We start from the raw sequence: 12473 nt of genomic DNA, 5'->3' as shown, positions 1-12473 counted from the left end.
AACAAAAATGCTGGAAAAACTCAGCAAGTCTAACAGTATCTGTGGAGAGAAAAACAGAGTTAATGCTTTGAGTCCATAGGACTCTTTCTTCAGAGCTAAAGAGAAGTAAAAATGTGATGAAATTTATACTGTTTAAGGGGGGGTGGAGCAGGTGAAGCTGAACAGGAGGGCAACGATAGGTGGGGTCAAAGGAGAGATTGACAAAGATGTCATTAACAAAAGGATAAAGAGGGTGTTAATGGTAGTGGTAAGGGCTAAATGAGATGCTGTTGGTGGCATTAAGGTAAGAAAACAGAATGTGATAATAGCAGGACAAGTGTAAGCACTCTGGAAAGAACAATATGAACAAGTGACAGATGGGACCTTGTGGGGGTGGGGGAAGGGGACGGTGGTGGGAAAAAAGATCGAAAATAGGATAAAAGGTGGGGATAAAACAATGAATAAATGAATAAAAATGAAAATAAAAAGTGGATAAAAAATAAAAATTAATATTGAAAAAACGGGGTGAGAATAGAGGAGAGAGTTCATGGTCTGAAGTTATTGAACTCAGTGTTAAGTCCGGAAGACTGTAAAGTGCCTAATCGGAAGATGAGGTGCTGTTCCTCCAGTTTGCATTGGACTTCACTGGAACATTGCAGCACGCCAAGGACGGACATGTGGGCATGAGAGCAGGATGGTGTGTTGAAATGGCAAGCGACAGGATGATCTGGGTCATGCTTGCGGACAGACCGAAGATGTCTGCAAAGCAGTCACCCAGTCTGCGTTTGGTCTCTCCAATGTAGAGGAGACTACTCTGGGAGCAGCGAATGCAGTACTCCAAATTGAAGGAGATGTCAATGAAGTGTTACTTCACCTGAAAGGTGTGTTTGGGCCCTTGGACGGTGAGGAAGGAGGAAGGTAAAGGGGCAGGTGTTGCCACTTCTGCGATTGCATAGGAAGGTGCCTTGGGAGGGGGATGAGGTGTTGGGGGTGATGGAGGAGTGGGCCCGGGTGTCCCCGAGGGAACAGTCCTTATGAAATACTGACCGGGGTGGGGGGTGAGGAGAAGATGTGTTTGGTGGTGACATCATGCTAGAGTTGGCAGAAATGGCGGAGGATGATCCTTTGAATGCTGAGGCTGGTGAGGTGAAAAGTGAGGAGAAGGGGGACCCTATCATGGTTCTGGGAGAGAGAGGAAGGTGTGAGGGCAGAGATGCAGGAGATGGGTCGGACATGGTCGAGGGCCCTGTCAACCATAGTGGGTGGGAAACCTCAGTTAAGGAAGAAGGAAGACATGTCAGAAGCGCCATTTTGGAAAGTGGCATAATTGAAACAGATGTGATGGAGGTGAAGGAACTGAGAGATTGGGATGGAGTCCTTACAGGAAGCAGGGTGTGAGGAGCTGTAGCCGAGATACCTGTGGGAGTCAGTGGGCTTGTAATGAATATTGGTGGACAGTCTATCACCAGAAATTGAGACAGAGAGGTCAAGGAAGGAAGGGGAAGTGTCGGAGATGGACCATGTGAAGGTGATGGAGGGGTGGAGATGTTTGGTAAAAGTGAAAAGCTGCAGGTTTTATGTTTTCCCAAAGCCTGCGTCATAAACAGATGACCAGTAAAAGTTTTCCCATGTTACTGCAGCGATTACTTCATAATACCATGAAGTGTTCTCCTTACGCATAAGGAAAGCATTATTTATTTTCCAGGAACTAAGTTTAAAAAAAACATTTTCTCCACTGTTTTGGAGTTTATCTATAACAAATTTCTTTCTAAGTTCTTTTATTGGAGGTGTGAATCCTCACTTCCATACCACAGAAATCCCCCCTCATTTTGAGCAATGCCAAAGTAATAGAAGTACTGAGATCAATCTATGTGTAATATACAAAGTTGCCTATAGCTTTCAAGTTGATTAAGGATAATGGGCTCTCTATTAACTGTGCCTTACTGTAATATGTGGCTTTCTAGTAGAATTCTTAGAGATTTTGCTATAATTACTATTTCATGTTTCCACAGCTGCTGAGACCTAGAGCAAAGAAACTGGGATTAGGTAAGAACTATGTTGTCTTCCTGTATGAATGTTCAAAAACTATTTTAACCTACAGTTTGTATGTTAAGTTACTTGATTTATATGCAGTGGTTTGCAAAATACATAATTGATGAAATTGGAACTTCTCATTTACTAATTTTAACAATCTAAATATTCTGATCATTGCTCATGCTAAAAATGGGACAACATTGTTGTATTGTAGAATTGTTTAAATCTGTTTATGTGGATTAGTGTTTTTGTTTGTATCTTGGGTACTGTAAGAATAGTAGTTACATTACTGGGCTAGTAATCCAGAGGCCTACGCTGTTAATCCAGAGAAACTCATATGTTATCTTTAAAAACTAAATTAGCTCAGAATGTCCTTTTGAGACTGTCTGGCTTATATGTGACTCTTAACTGACCTGTGAGGTGACCTAGCAAACCAGCCAACTAGAGATGAGCAATAAATGCTGCCAAGCAGAGGTGTGTCCAATAATAATGCTTTCTGTAAGTCTAAATATCTGTATTGTGTCTTTGAATTAATAATGAATTGACACCAATGACTACATTTTTAAAAAATTAATTACTCACTAGGGGATGAAAGTTGTCTTTTTTAATACATTGCAACACTGTGTTCATTGATGGCTCAATAATAAATAACTCTAGATGCTCCTAGAAAGGCATGTTAGAGTCCTTGAAAACATTTGATACTATCTGTTTATTGTACAATTCTGCCAATTTCAATATTTTATTTATTTATATTTACGTAAGACACCTAATTTTAATTGGCCTCAGGCTCAAGCTTGGCAATCAGACCAGTTGAGTTTGTTAATTTGTAGCTAGCTGCTTGCCTCACTCTGGAATCCAGAATATCTTAAAAAGATCCGACACTCCTTTTCTCTCACTTATCTTTCCATAGTCAGCTTGCAACCTTGCACAGCACTTTTTTCCATGTCATCTTTGGCTGCCGCACAGAGCTGACTGAAAATATCTTACGGGAAAAGGGCTTTACGAAACATATCTACAAATATATTTCATACATGTACATTTAAGTACTAGCACACACACAGCAATTTTTCTTTTGCTTCCCCTCTTCAAATTTTCTTTAGCTGTTTGCCAGCCCCCTTACTATCTAACCAAGAAAGTGCTATAGAAGCTCATGTGCTGGCTTTAAAAGGGCAGGAGATGCTAGGGAAAGTGGATGTCTTTTTCCTTAACTGAGAACTGCTCTAATCCACTTGGCAAGACCAGTAACATCTAATTTGTTGTGAATGTCATTAAATCATATTTCAAAATTAAATTCTATTCTATACTTATCACTGTACACCCTATTCTCCCTAAAACGCTATTAAAATGCTTAATGAGTTGTAGCGTTCCATTTCAAATTGAAATTCCTATGTCAGGCTCTGCTTGTGGCAAAATCCATTTTAAAAGTGTCAACATTTGAGTGTAACATATCCATTACAGCTGTAGGTGGCACCAATATTCCTTTCTTTTTGTAGAGAGTGCGGGCAGCTGTTAAGTGCACGGTCCCTTTAAACTTATTTTGTGCAGCTATACATATGTGATAATTTAAAGGAACTGACTTGTGTGCAGCCTACTCAGGGACTTCTGGGATGCTGCACAGCTTAGAGGGAATCTTGGATAGCACTGCGATAGACTTTGCAATATTAAAACTCCAGTCGTGTAATGTTGATTGCTATAAAATTAATTGAAATTGAAATTGTGCACTGGTGATTTGAGTTAGTAGTGTAGAAACGTAGAAGTTTTTAGCATGGGAAGAAGCTACTCGGTCTGTTGTGTCATATCGACTGTCAACTAGACTGATCCAAAAAAAATTCAGTACCCTGCTTTCTACCAATAGCAGGCTTGTCCAGCTCCTCTGTGACTTCCAAACGATTGTTGAAAATTCCGGTAAGAGGGGTCAGTGAGTTTGAAGATTTCTGCAGGGGACTGCTCTCCAATCACAGTCTGTTTCTCTCCCACGTTTGCTGCTAATCGGCTGTGATTGACAGAGCGGCAAACACTGGCAACTGCGAGTTTGTGAAGACAGAGCGAGAGAGACGCTAGAGCACACGGGGCCTCCGCTTGCCACACTTTCCCTTGGCTCCGGCTGCTTTCCCCCAGCTCCCAGTGCTCTGACCTAGCTGTGGCCATGTTCCCCTGGCTGTGGGTGGGTGGCTGGTTGAGTATGTGTGAGAGAGATGGGGAGCGTGTGTGTCTGGCTCACTCCCAGTCTTGGGATTCTCATTCACCCTCACCCCCAAACACCAACAGGCACTCTCACCCACTCTGATGGGGTGAGGGTGAGTGAGTGAGCACCCCGAGACAGGACGTGAGCTGGGCACACACACACACTCTTACCCTGTCAAACTTGATTGTCTTTATTTATTACTCATTTTTCTAAATTATCAATTTATCGGCTGTGACTTTTTCTTGCTTAACAAATTGTTCTTTTCATACTTCAGCATTTTTTGAAATTCATGTTTAATGTTGTGTCAAACCTTATCGTTCCGAAATTTGGTCATCGGCCCTGAATGGAAGAAAAATTGAAATGTGCCCACCCTACTCAAAAAGATTGGACAAGCCTGACCTATAGCCTTGTTCTTGAACCTGTTTCAAATTTATAGAACCATAGATGTAAATATATTCTACACACTAACCACTCCTGGGTTGCTTGATAATGATTGTGCGTTATATTTTAGAAGATTATTGTTGGATTGATTTTTCTTTGAATTGTAAGTATTCACTGTAATGTAATTATGTTAAAATTTACTGTTTCAACACCAGACTGTAATTTACCAGGCTTCTTGTCCTGAATCTGTGGCTTGACCCTGCCTCACAGACACTAGTCATGATACCATTGGTTCATCTTTTAATTCTCCTGGCTTGTCAATCATTGATGATTTATCACTCGGTTCTACAATTCCCAGCTTTACAAATGTGCAAAAGAAACCTAATGGCAATGAGATTATCAGTCAGCTTGAATGCCAAATCAGAGTGGATACCAGTAGGAGTGTAGAGAAATGTACAATGCAGCTGCCTTCATACCATTACTTAGTGACAGTTTACACTGTATTCTTCTCTTTTTCTTTCCTGCTCCAGTTACCTTGCAACTCCCAATTCCCTCCTCTTCTCCCCCTTCCTTGTTCTCCTCCTGTCTTTCCCCTCACGCTCCTCCACTTTCCCTTCCCTCATTCCACCCCCACTCTGCTCCCCCCCCCCCCACTTCACAATCCCCTTCCTCGCCTCACTCCCCCAACCAACAGGCTTTATCTGTTGTTATGTAATAATGTTAAGAGTTAATAGTAATACAATTCAATTTCTAATAAGTTTTAAAAAGACCTTAAATCATGTTATGCAACCATTATACGTACTGCAGTTGGTATGCAATGTTATAATTCCTCTTGTTACAGAATCCTAACGTTAATTTTGCAAAATCAGCAATGCTGTGCTATTGAGCCAGTGGCAGATGTGCAGTGTAACTACAAGGTTGGCTCATTATGGTGTACCAGCCATAAATATAAAAACCTACTTGTAAATAAAGTAAAATCTCCTTTTGATACAGTAGCTCAAATCTGATATAGAAATAATTTAAAAAAATAATAAGACAAGCTTTCACAAACTGCTGGAATCCATCTTGCTCTTCAAGGAATTGTGCACTTTAGTTTTGGAAAGCATCCAGTTAGGCTGAAGTTAGCTATCATGAGAATACTTAGTAATTGCATTTTCTTGTAGTAAGATCCACTTTCAGCAACTTTGTAAAACATGATTTTACAAGATATGGACTACTAATAGGAGAGTACAGGTGCTTGGAGATCTGACTTCAAAATGGTGATCTTAGAAATAGAAACATAGATTCATGGCACAGAAGGAGGCCATTTGCCTATTGTGTCCATGCCAGCCAAAGAATACCTATCTAGTCTAAGCCCACCTTCCAGTTCTTATTCTGCAACCTGTACGTTACGGCAGCTTGAGTGCATATTCAAGTATTTTTTAAAATGCAATGGGAGTTTCTGCCTCTACCACCCTTTCAGGCAGTGAGTTCTACACCCCTTCTGGCTAAAAAAAATTACTCCTCAATCGTTTTACCAATTACTTCAAATCTATGCCCCCTGGTTATTGACCTTGCTGCTAAGAGAAAGAGGTCCCTCTGTTTAGACCCCCAATAATTATATAAATCTCCCCATAGTCTCCTCTGTTCCAAACAATCCTCAGCCTATTCAACTCCTCCCTATAGTTAAAATGCTTTAATCCTGGCGACACACTCGTAAATCTCCTCTGTACCCTCTCTAGTGTGATCACCTCCATTCTGTAATGTGGTGACCAGAACAGTCCTCTGTGTTCTAGCTGCAGTCTAACCCATGTTTTACACAGTTGTAGCATAACCTCCCTGCTCTTATACTGGAGCCTCAGACAATGAAGGAAAGTATCCTATAGTCTTTCTGACCACCTTATCTACCTGTCCTGCTACCTTTAGGGATCTGTGAACATACACTGCAACGTCTCTCTATTCCCCTACACTTCTCAGAATCCTACTATTTATTGTATATGTCCTTGCCTTGTTTGAACTACCAAAAGCATTGCCTCATAATTCTTCGGATCGAATTCCAGTTGCCACTTTACTGTTCATTTATTTATTTACATCTTCCTGCATTCTACCTCTTTCCTCCTAACTATCAACGATACAACCAATTTTTGTACTTTTTGCAAAATTCGAAATCAGGCCACCCCCACATGCAAGTCTAAATAATTTATTTATATACCACAAACATCAATGGACCCAGTAATGTTGACAAGTAATCCGTTTTATTTTTCCTTAATAAAGAACTACTATAATTATCATTTTATTTTAATGTTCAGATGGAATAGCATAAAATCATTTATAAATATATATCCTTTTTAGTGGGCTATCCAGTACAACTGATTTAAACAACCTGCTTTGTATATTAAACTGCTTTTTAAAAATATGTTTTGGTTATAATCTTTTTTATACCTGTCCTGGAAAGTCAACAAAATGAACTGCTCAAAATATTTATTCTGAGTATTCGTTTTTACTTTAGGAACAGCATATATCCATGGAATACAGCATGCCACTGGCAACTTTGTCATTATAATGGATGCTGATCTTTCACACCATGTAAGTTTATCTTCCCTTTATTAGTAGATTTTTACATTTAATATATTGAAGTAACCAATTCCTTTTTCCTTTACTTTTAGCCAAAATTTATCCCTGAATTCATAAAGTGAGTATTATTCTTTGTTTTTGTAGCCAACTTTGTATCATTCATTGGTTATACACTAGGTGATAAGGTTATCTTTTCAATATTTTGTGGTTCTAGGATATAGTATAAATGATGAATAAATCAGCTCATGATGACATCAATCTGTTCCCAGTTAATTCCATTGATTTCATGCCTGATTTTATGGTACTTTGTTTTATAATTGTTGTGATTCAATCACAAAAAAGGGACATGACATGAAATAAACCAGGTCTAACAAAATCATTTTCATTGATTAATTCAAAACAGCCCTCATATCCACCTTCAGCACAAAAACATCACTATTGTACTCTCCTCTCATGCAAAATAGGTGTGTTGCATTCCAGCTATCTCTCAATATTTTATTATGGTAATACCATATTCTAAATGAAATTGTACTTTAATTCGGAGTTCAGAAGATTACAAAAAACTGCTTCTCCTTATGGAGTCTGAATAAAGTTTGTGCCTCCTAAACTCTTGATCTACTAAATTTATGATACTGAGTGTTGCATCTACTTTTTACTTTATATACTTCATTTATTTAGTAAATTGTTCCTATTAGATTTAATGATATGTGACTACACATTTTCCATTCCATAATTGGAAAGTACCTTCCTCAAGTCTGTCTCCAAATCCCCTTAAAAACAAGAACAGTGGCCTCACTATTAATCCTCCCTTTCCTATCCATTGGGTGGGGTGGGGAGGAAGGGCATTTAATTTTTTTTTATATAAATGGTCAGTACATCCCTGCCAGCTGCATATGTACCCATTTTCGTTATTATGGGATAGCCTGTTGTTAATATGCTTAATCAGGCTCCTACAGTGCAGTTGGGAGCCTGATTTAAATTTAACAGTTGCCATCCAGGTTTCTCAGGGTTCAGGAAAGTTGGCAGTAAAATGGGGACTGGAATTGCTGAGTCAAGAGGTAAATAGCGCAGATGAATATGTGGCTTAAGAGTTGGTGCAGGAGGATGGGTTTTAGATTCCTGGATCACTGGGACCGTTTTTGGGGAAGGTGGGACCTGTACAAGCGGGACGGTCTACATCTGAACCAGGGCGGGACTAACATCCTTGCAGGCGGATTTGCTAGTGCTGTTGGGAGGAGTTTAAACTAATTCGGCAGGGGGAGGGGACACAGAAAGTTAGCAGTTTAGGGATACATCATAATACAGTAAATCAATCAAGTCAGAGGGAGTACAGCTGCATTAAGTTTCAAGGGAGTAAGGCAAGACTGGATGGCCTCTACTTTAATGCCAGGAGTATTACAGGTAAAAAGGATGAGTTAAGGGTGAGGATTGACATGTGGAATTGTGATATAGTAGCAATCAGAAAGACGTGGTTGAGGGAAGGGCAGGATTTGCAACTCAACATTCCGGGATATAGAATCTTCAGGCGAGGCAGGGGAGGGGGTAAAAGAGGAAGAGGCATTGCATTATTAGTTAAGGAGTCAGTTACTACAGTACGGAGAGATGATATCTTGGACGGGGCATCGAATGAAGTTTTGTGGGTAGAGCTTAGGAATAAAAAAGGGGCAGCCACATTGTTAGGTGTTTATTATAGACCCCCAGATAGTGGGATATTGAGGAGCAAATATATGCACAATTCGCGGAGGTGCGTAAAAACAATAACAATAGGGTAATTATATAAGGTGATTTCAACTTTCCCAACATTAATTGGGATAGACATAGTGTTAAGGGCTTGGATGGAGTGGATTTTTTGAAATGTGTAGAGGAGAACTTTTTAGGTCAATATGTAGAGGGTCCAACAAGGGACGGCGCAGTGCTGGACCTAATTCTGGGGAATGAAGCCGGACAGGTGGCTGGGGGAGCATTTTAGTGATAGCGACCATAACATGGTACAATTTAAGCTTGCTACGGACATATGCTATAGACTATTTGCAAAAAAGTGTTTTGGATTGGGGGAGAGCGGATTTTAGTAAAATAAGGCAGGATCTGGCCAAGGTAGACTGGGAACAGCTACTTGTGGGGAAATCTACAGAAGAGCAGTGGGGGGCATTCAAAAAGAAAATGGGGAGGTTAATGGCTCAACATGTTCCCTCTAGGGTGATAGGAAGGAGTAACAAGCCCAGAGAACTATGGATGACCAGAGATATTCAGGATACGATGAGAAGGAAAAGAGAGGCTTCTAGCAGGTAAAAGGGGAGCAAATCAGCGGAGGCATTAGTGGAGTACAGAAAGTGCAGGGTGGAGCTTAAGAAAGCAATATGGAGAGCAAAGAAGGGATATGAGAAAGCTCTGGCTGGTAGAAGTAGGAAAAATCCCAAGATATTCTATAAGTATATCAATGGGAAGAGGATAACCAGGGAAAGAGTAGGGCCCATTAGGGACCAAGGGGGCAATCCATGGGTGGAGCCAGAGGACATCGGTAGAGTGTTGACCAAATACTTCACATCCATCTTCACCCAAGAGAATGAGGATGAAGGTATGGAACTCTGGGAGAGAGACTGCGAGGTTCTCGAGCAAATTGATATAGGGAGTGACAAGGTATTGGAGGTGTTGGCAGGCTTAAAAGTGGACAAATTTCCAGGTCCGGATGATCTGTGTCCCAGACTGCTGAGGGAGGCAAGGGAGGAGATCGCAGGGGCTCTGACCCAAATTTTTAATTCCTCTCTGGCCACGGGGGAGGTGCCAGAGGACTGGAGAACAGCTAATGTGGTTCCGCTATTTAAGAAGGGTTGTCGAGATAAACCAGGGAACTACAGGCCAGTGAGTCTCATGTCAGTGGTAGGGAAACTATTGGAGAAAATTCTGAAGGAGAGAATCTATCTGCACTTGGAGAGGCAAGGTTTGATCAGGGATAGTCAGCATGGCTTTGTCAGAGGGAGGTCAGGCCTAATAAATTTGTTTGAATTTTTTGAGTTGGTGACCAGGTGTGTAGATGAGGGTAGTGCAATTGATGTAGTTTAGTCCAGTGTCCACAGGGATCTGTGCTGGGTCCCCTATTATTCGTCATTTATATAAATGACATAGATGACTATGTTGGGGTAGGATTAGTAAGCTTGTGGATGAAACAAAGATTGGCCGGGTGTTTAACAGTGAGGTTGAGTGTCTTGGGCTACAGGAAGTTATAGACTGGATGGTCAAATGGGCAGATAAGTGGCAGATGGAGTTGTATAGAACCTTGGTGAGGCCACAGCAGGGGTACTGTGTGCAGTTCTGGTGAAATGATGTGATTGCACTGGAGGGGGTGCAGAGGAGATTCACCAGGATGTTGCCTGGGATGAAACATTTAGGTTATGAAGAGAGGTTGAAGGGTCAGTCATGAGGGGACATAAGTTCAAGGTGAGGGGCAGGAGATTTAGGGAGGATGTGAGGAAAAACATTTTCCCCAGAGGGTGGTGACGGTCTGGAATGCGCTGCCTGGGAGGGTGGTGGAGGCGAGTTGCCTCACATCCTTTAAAAAGTACCTGGATAAGCACTTGGCACGTCATAACATTCAAGGCTATGGACCAAGTGCTGGTAAATGGGATTAGGTAGGTAGGTCAGGTGTTTCTCACGTGTCGGTGCAGACTCGATAGGCCGAAAGGCCTCTTCTGCTTTGTGTGATTCTGTAAGTGCCTCTTACAGCATTCTTTGTGGGCCAGCAGGAGCATGTGATACTCCAGGCCTTCGAGGAAACCTACGGCCTCACTCCTGCTGATTGCAGCCTCTCTCCACCCCCATCATGATCACCTCCTTCCCATGTGTATGAAGATCCACAGTGAATCTAAAACATAGCAGCAAACATGGTTTCATTCGCTGCAGCAGATGAAATCTTTAAAAGGTTGGACTGAGAAAAACTTCACCTACTTGCCCAAGCAGCCATTAGTTTTTTTTTTAGTGGAGACATACTTTTGACTGAAACATTAAATAGAGCGCCGAAAGCACAGTGGGCCATCTGCCACTGATTGCATCTACTAATTTGTTGGCTTGCTGGCAAAGATAGTTGGGTCTGTGGTATGATGTGCTGTCATTGTGGTGTGATAACTAGTTAAATTCTCAATTGTTACATGTTTCAATGGAGTAATACTAAAATCAGAAGAGATTTGCCTTTTGGGCTTTTTGCCTTTTGGGTCAAAATCCTGGAACACTCTTCCTAATAACACTGTGGGTGTTCCTACAACACATGGAGTGCAGCAGTTCAAGAAGGAAGCTCACCTTCTCAAGGGCAATCAGAGATTGGTGATAAATGCTGGTCTAGCCAGCGACACCCACATCCCATGAATGTATAAATAAAATAGTTTTCTGGACGAGTTACCTGTGCCATCGTGCTATTGCGACATGTAGTGAGGGTGGGTTAGCGTCTTATATGTAAGGAAGCAGTTTTATAATACTTTGAAAGTTACATTTTTCAATAGATTCTAAATTTCCATACATTGATTTCTTTAGATGTTATCTTAGTTGAGTTTCCTGGATGAGCAAACGGTTGTCTTTTTCTTTTGTATGGAGTGAGTAAATGGATTGGTTTAGATGCGTAACTTAGTTTCATCATGCTATAACTTGACAGTTTCTGGAAGTAGTTGTAGTCACATGCCTTTAAAATTAAGCCAAGCGCTGTCAACAAATTAGAAAAATATGGTTTCCCTTCTGCTTTAAGTTGAAAATCCAGTTTAAATGCATTGTTATTAATATACGAGACAGGCACTAAAAATACATTTCAAATGATTCTTCTCACATCCAAAATACCTAAATATATTCATTGTTTTTCAGTGCAATGAGAAGGTGCCTTTCTGGCAAGTGAAGGCAGTAGCTATTGAGAAGTTTGAAATGAAAAGATACAAATGCATTTTCCATAGAATGACTTTGTTACTAGCTTTCTCTATCAGAAACCTCAAGCTGTTCTGTAAATTTGAGTGTAATTATGTTTTTTTAATACATAAAAATTACAGAAAACAAAAGGAAGGAAATTATGATGTTGTGTCTGGTACTCGTTATAGAGGGGATGGAGGAGTATTTGGCTGGGATCTGAGAAGAAAACTCATCAGGTATGAAGCACATCTGATAAATACTATGGACTCCTACCTAAAAGAGTGAATGCAGCACTAGTGAAACAGCATTGTAACTGAGTTGGTTTAGTTTAGTTTTGATCCCAGCAGTTTCCACAGAAAATAGTTGTGGAGTATTCTGTCTCAGTTCTGCTTTGATTAACCTCAGCTACCCAAAACTGGAAGTGACATGGGTCAAGAGGGGGACTGCTGGTTAAATTATT

At 40.8% G+C, this 12473-nt stretch overlaps 1 protein-coding gene across 1 annotated transcript in view; it reads left to right on the top strand.

Moving 5' to 3' along the window:
• dpm1 (dolichyl-phosphate mannosyltransferase subunit 1, catalytic) overlaps positions 1-12473 on the top strand; it is a 79326-nt gene that overhangs the window by 39460 nt on the left and 27393 nt on the right. Inside the window, exons 3-6 of the mRNA XM_078555348.1 lie at positions 1992-2025; positions 7068-7144; positions 7225-7250; positions 12154-12249. Coding sequence (XP_078411474.1) covers positions 1992-2025; positions 7068-7144; positions 7225-7250; positions 12154-12249 — 233 coding nt within the window. The remainder of the gene's footprint in view (positions 1-1991; positions 2026-7067; positions 7145-7224; positions 7251-12153; positions 12250-12473) is intronic.

The sequence above is a fragment of the Cetorhinus maximus genome, chromosome 13 (genome assembly GCF_964194155.1).
Source record: "Cetorhinus maximus chromosome 13, sCetMax3.hap1.1, whole genome shotgun sequence".
Classification (NCBI taxonomy): Eukaryota; Metazoa; Chordata; class Chondrichthyes; order Lamniformes; family Cetorhinidae; genus Cetorhinus; species Cetorhinus maximus.
The sequence above is the reverse complement of the archived record's forward strand: the minus strand, read 5'-3'. Positions and strand labels throughout refer to the sequence as shown.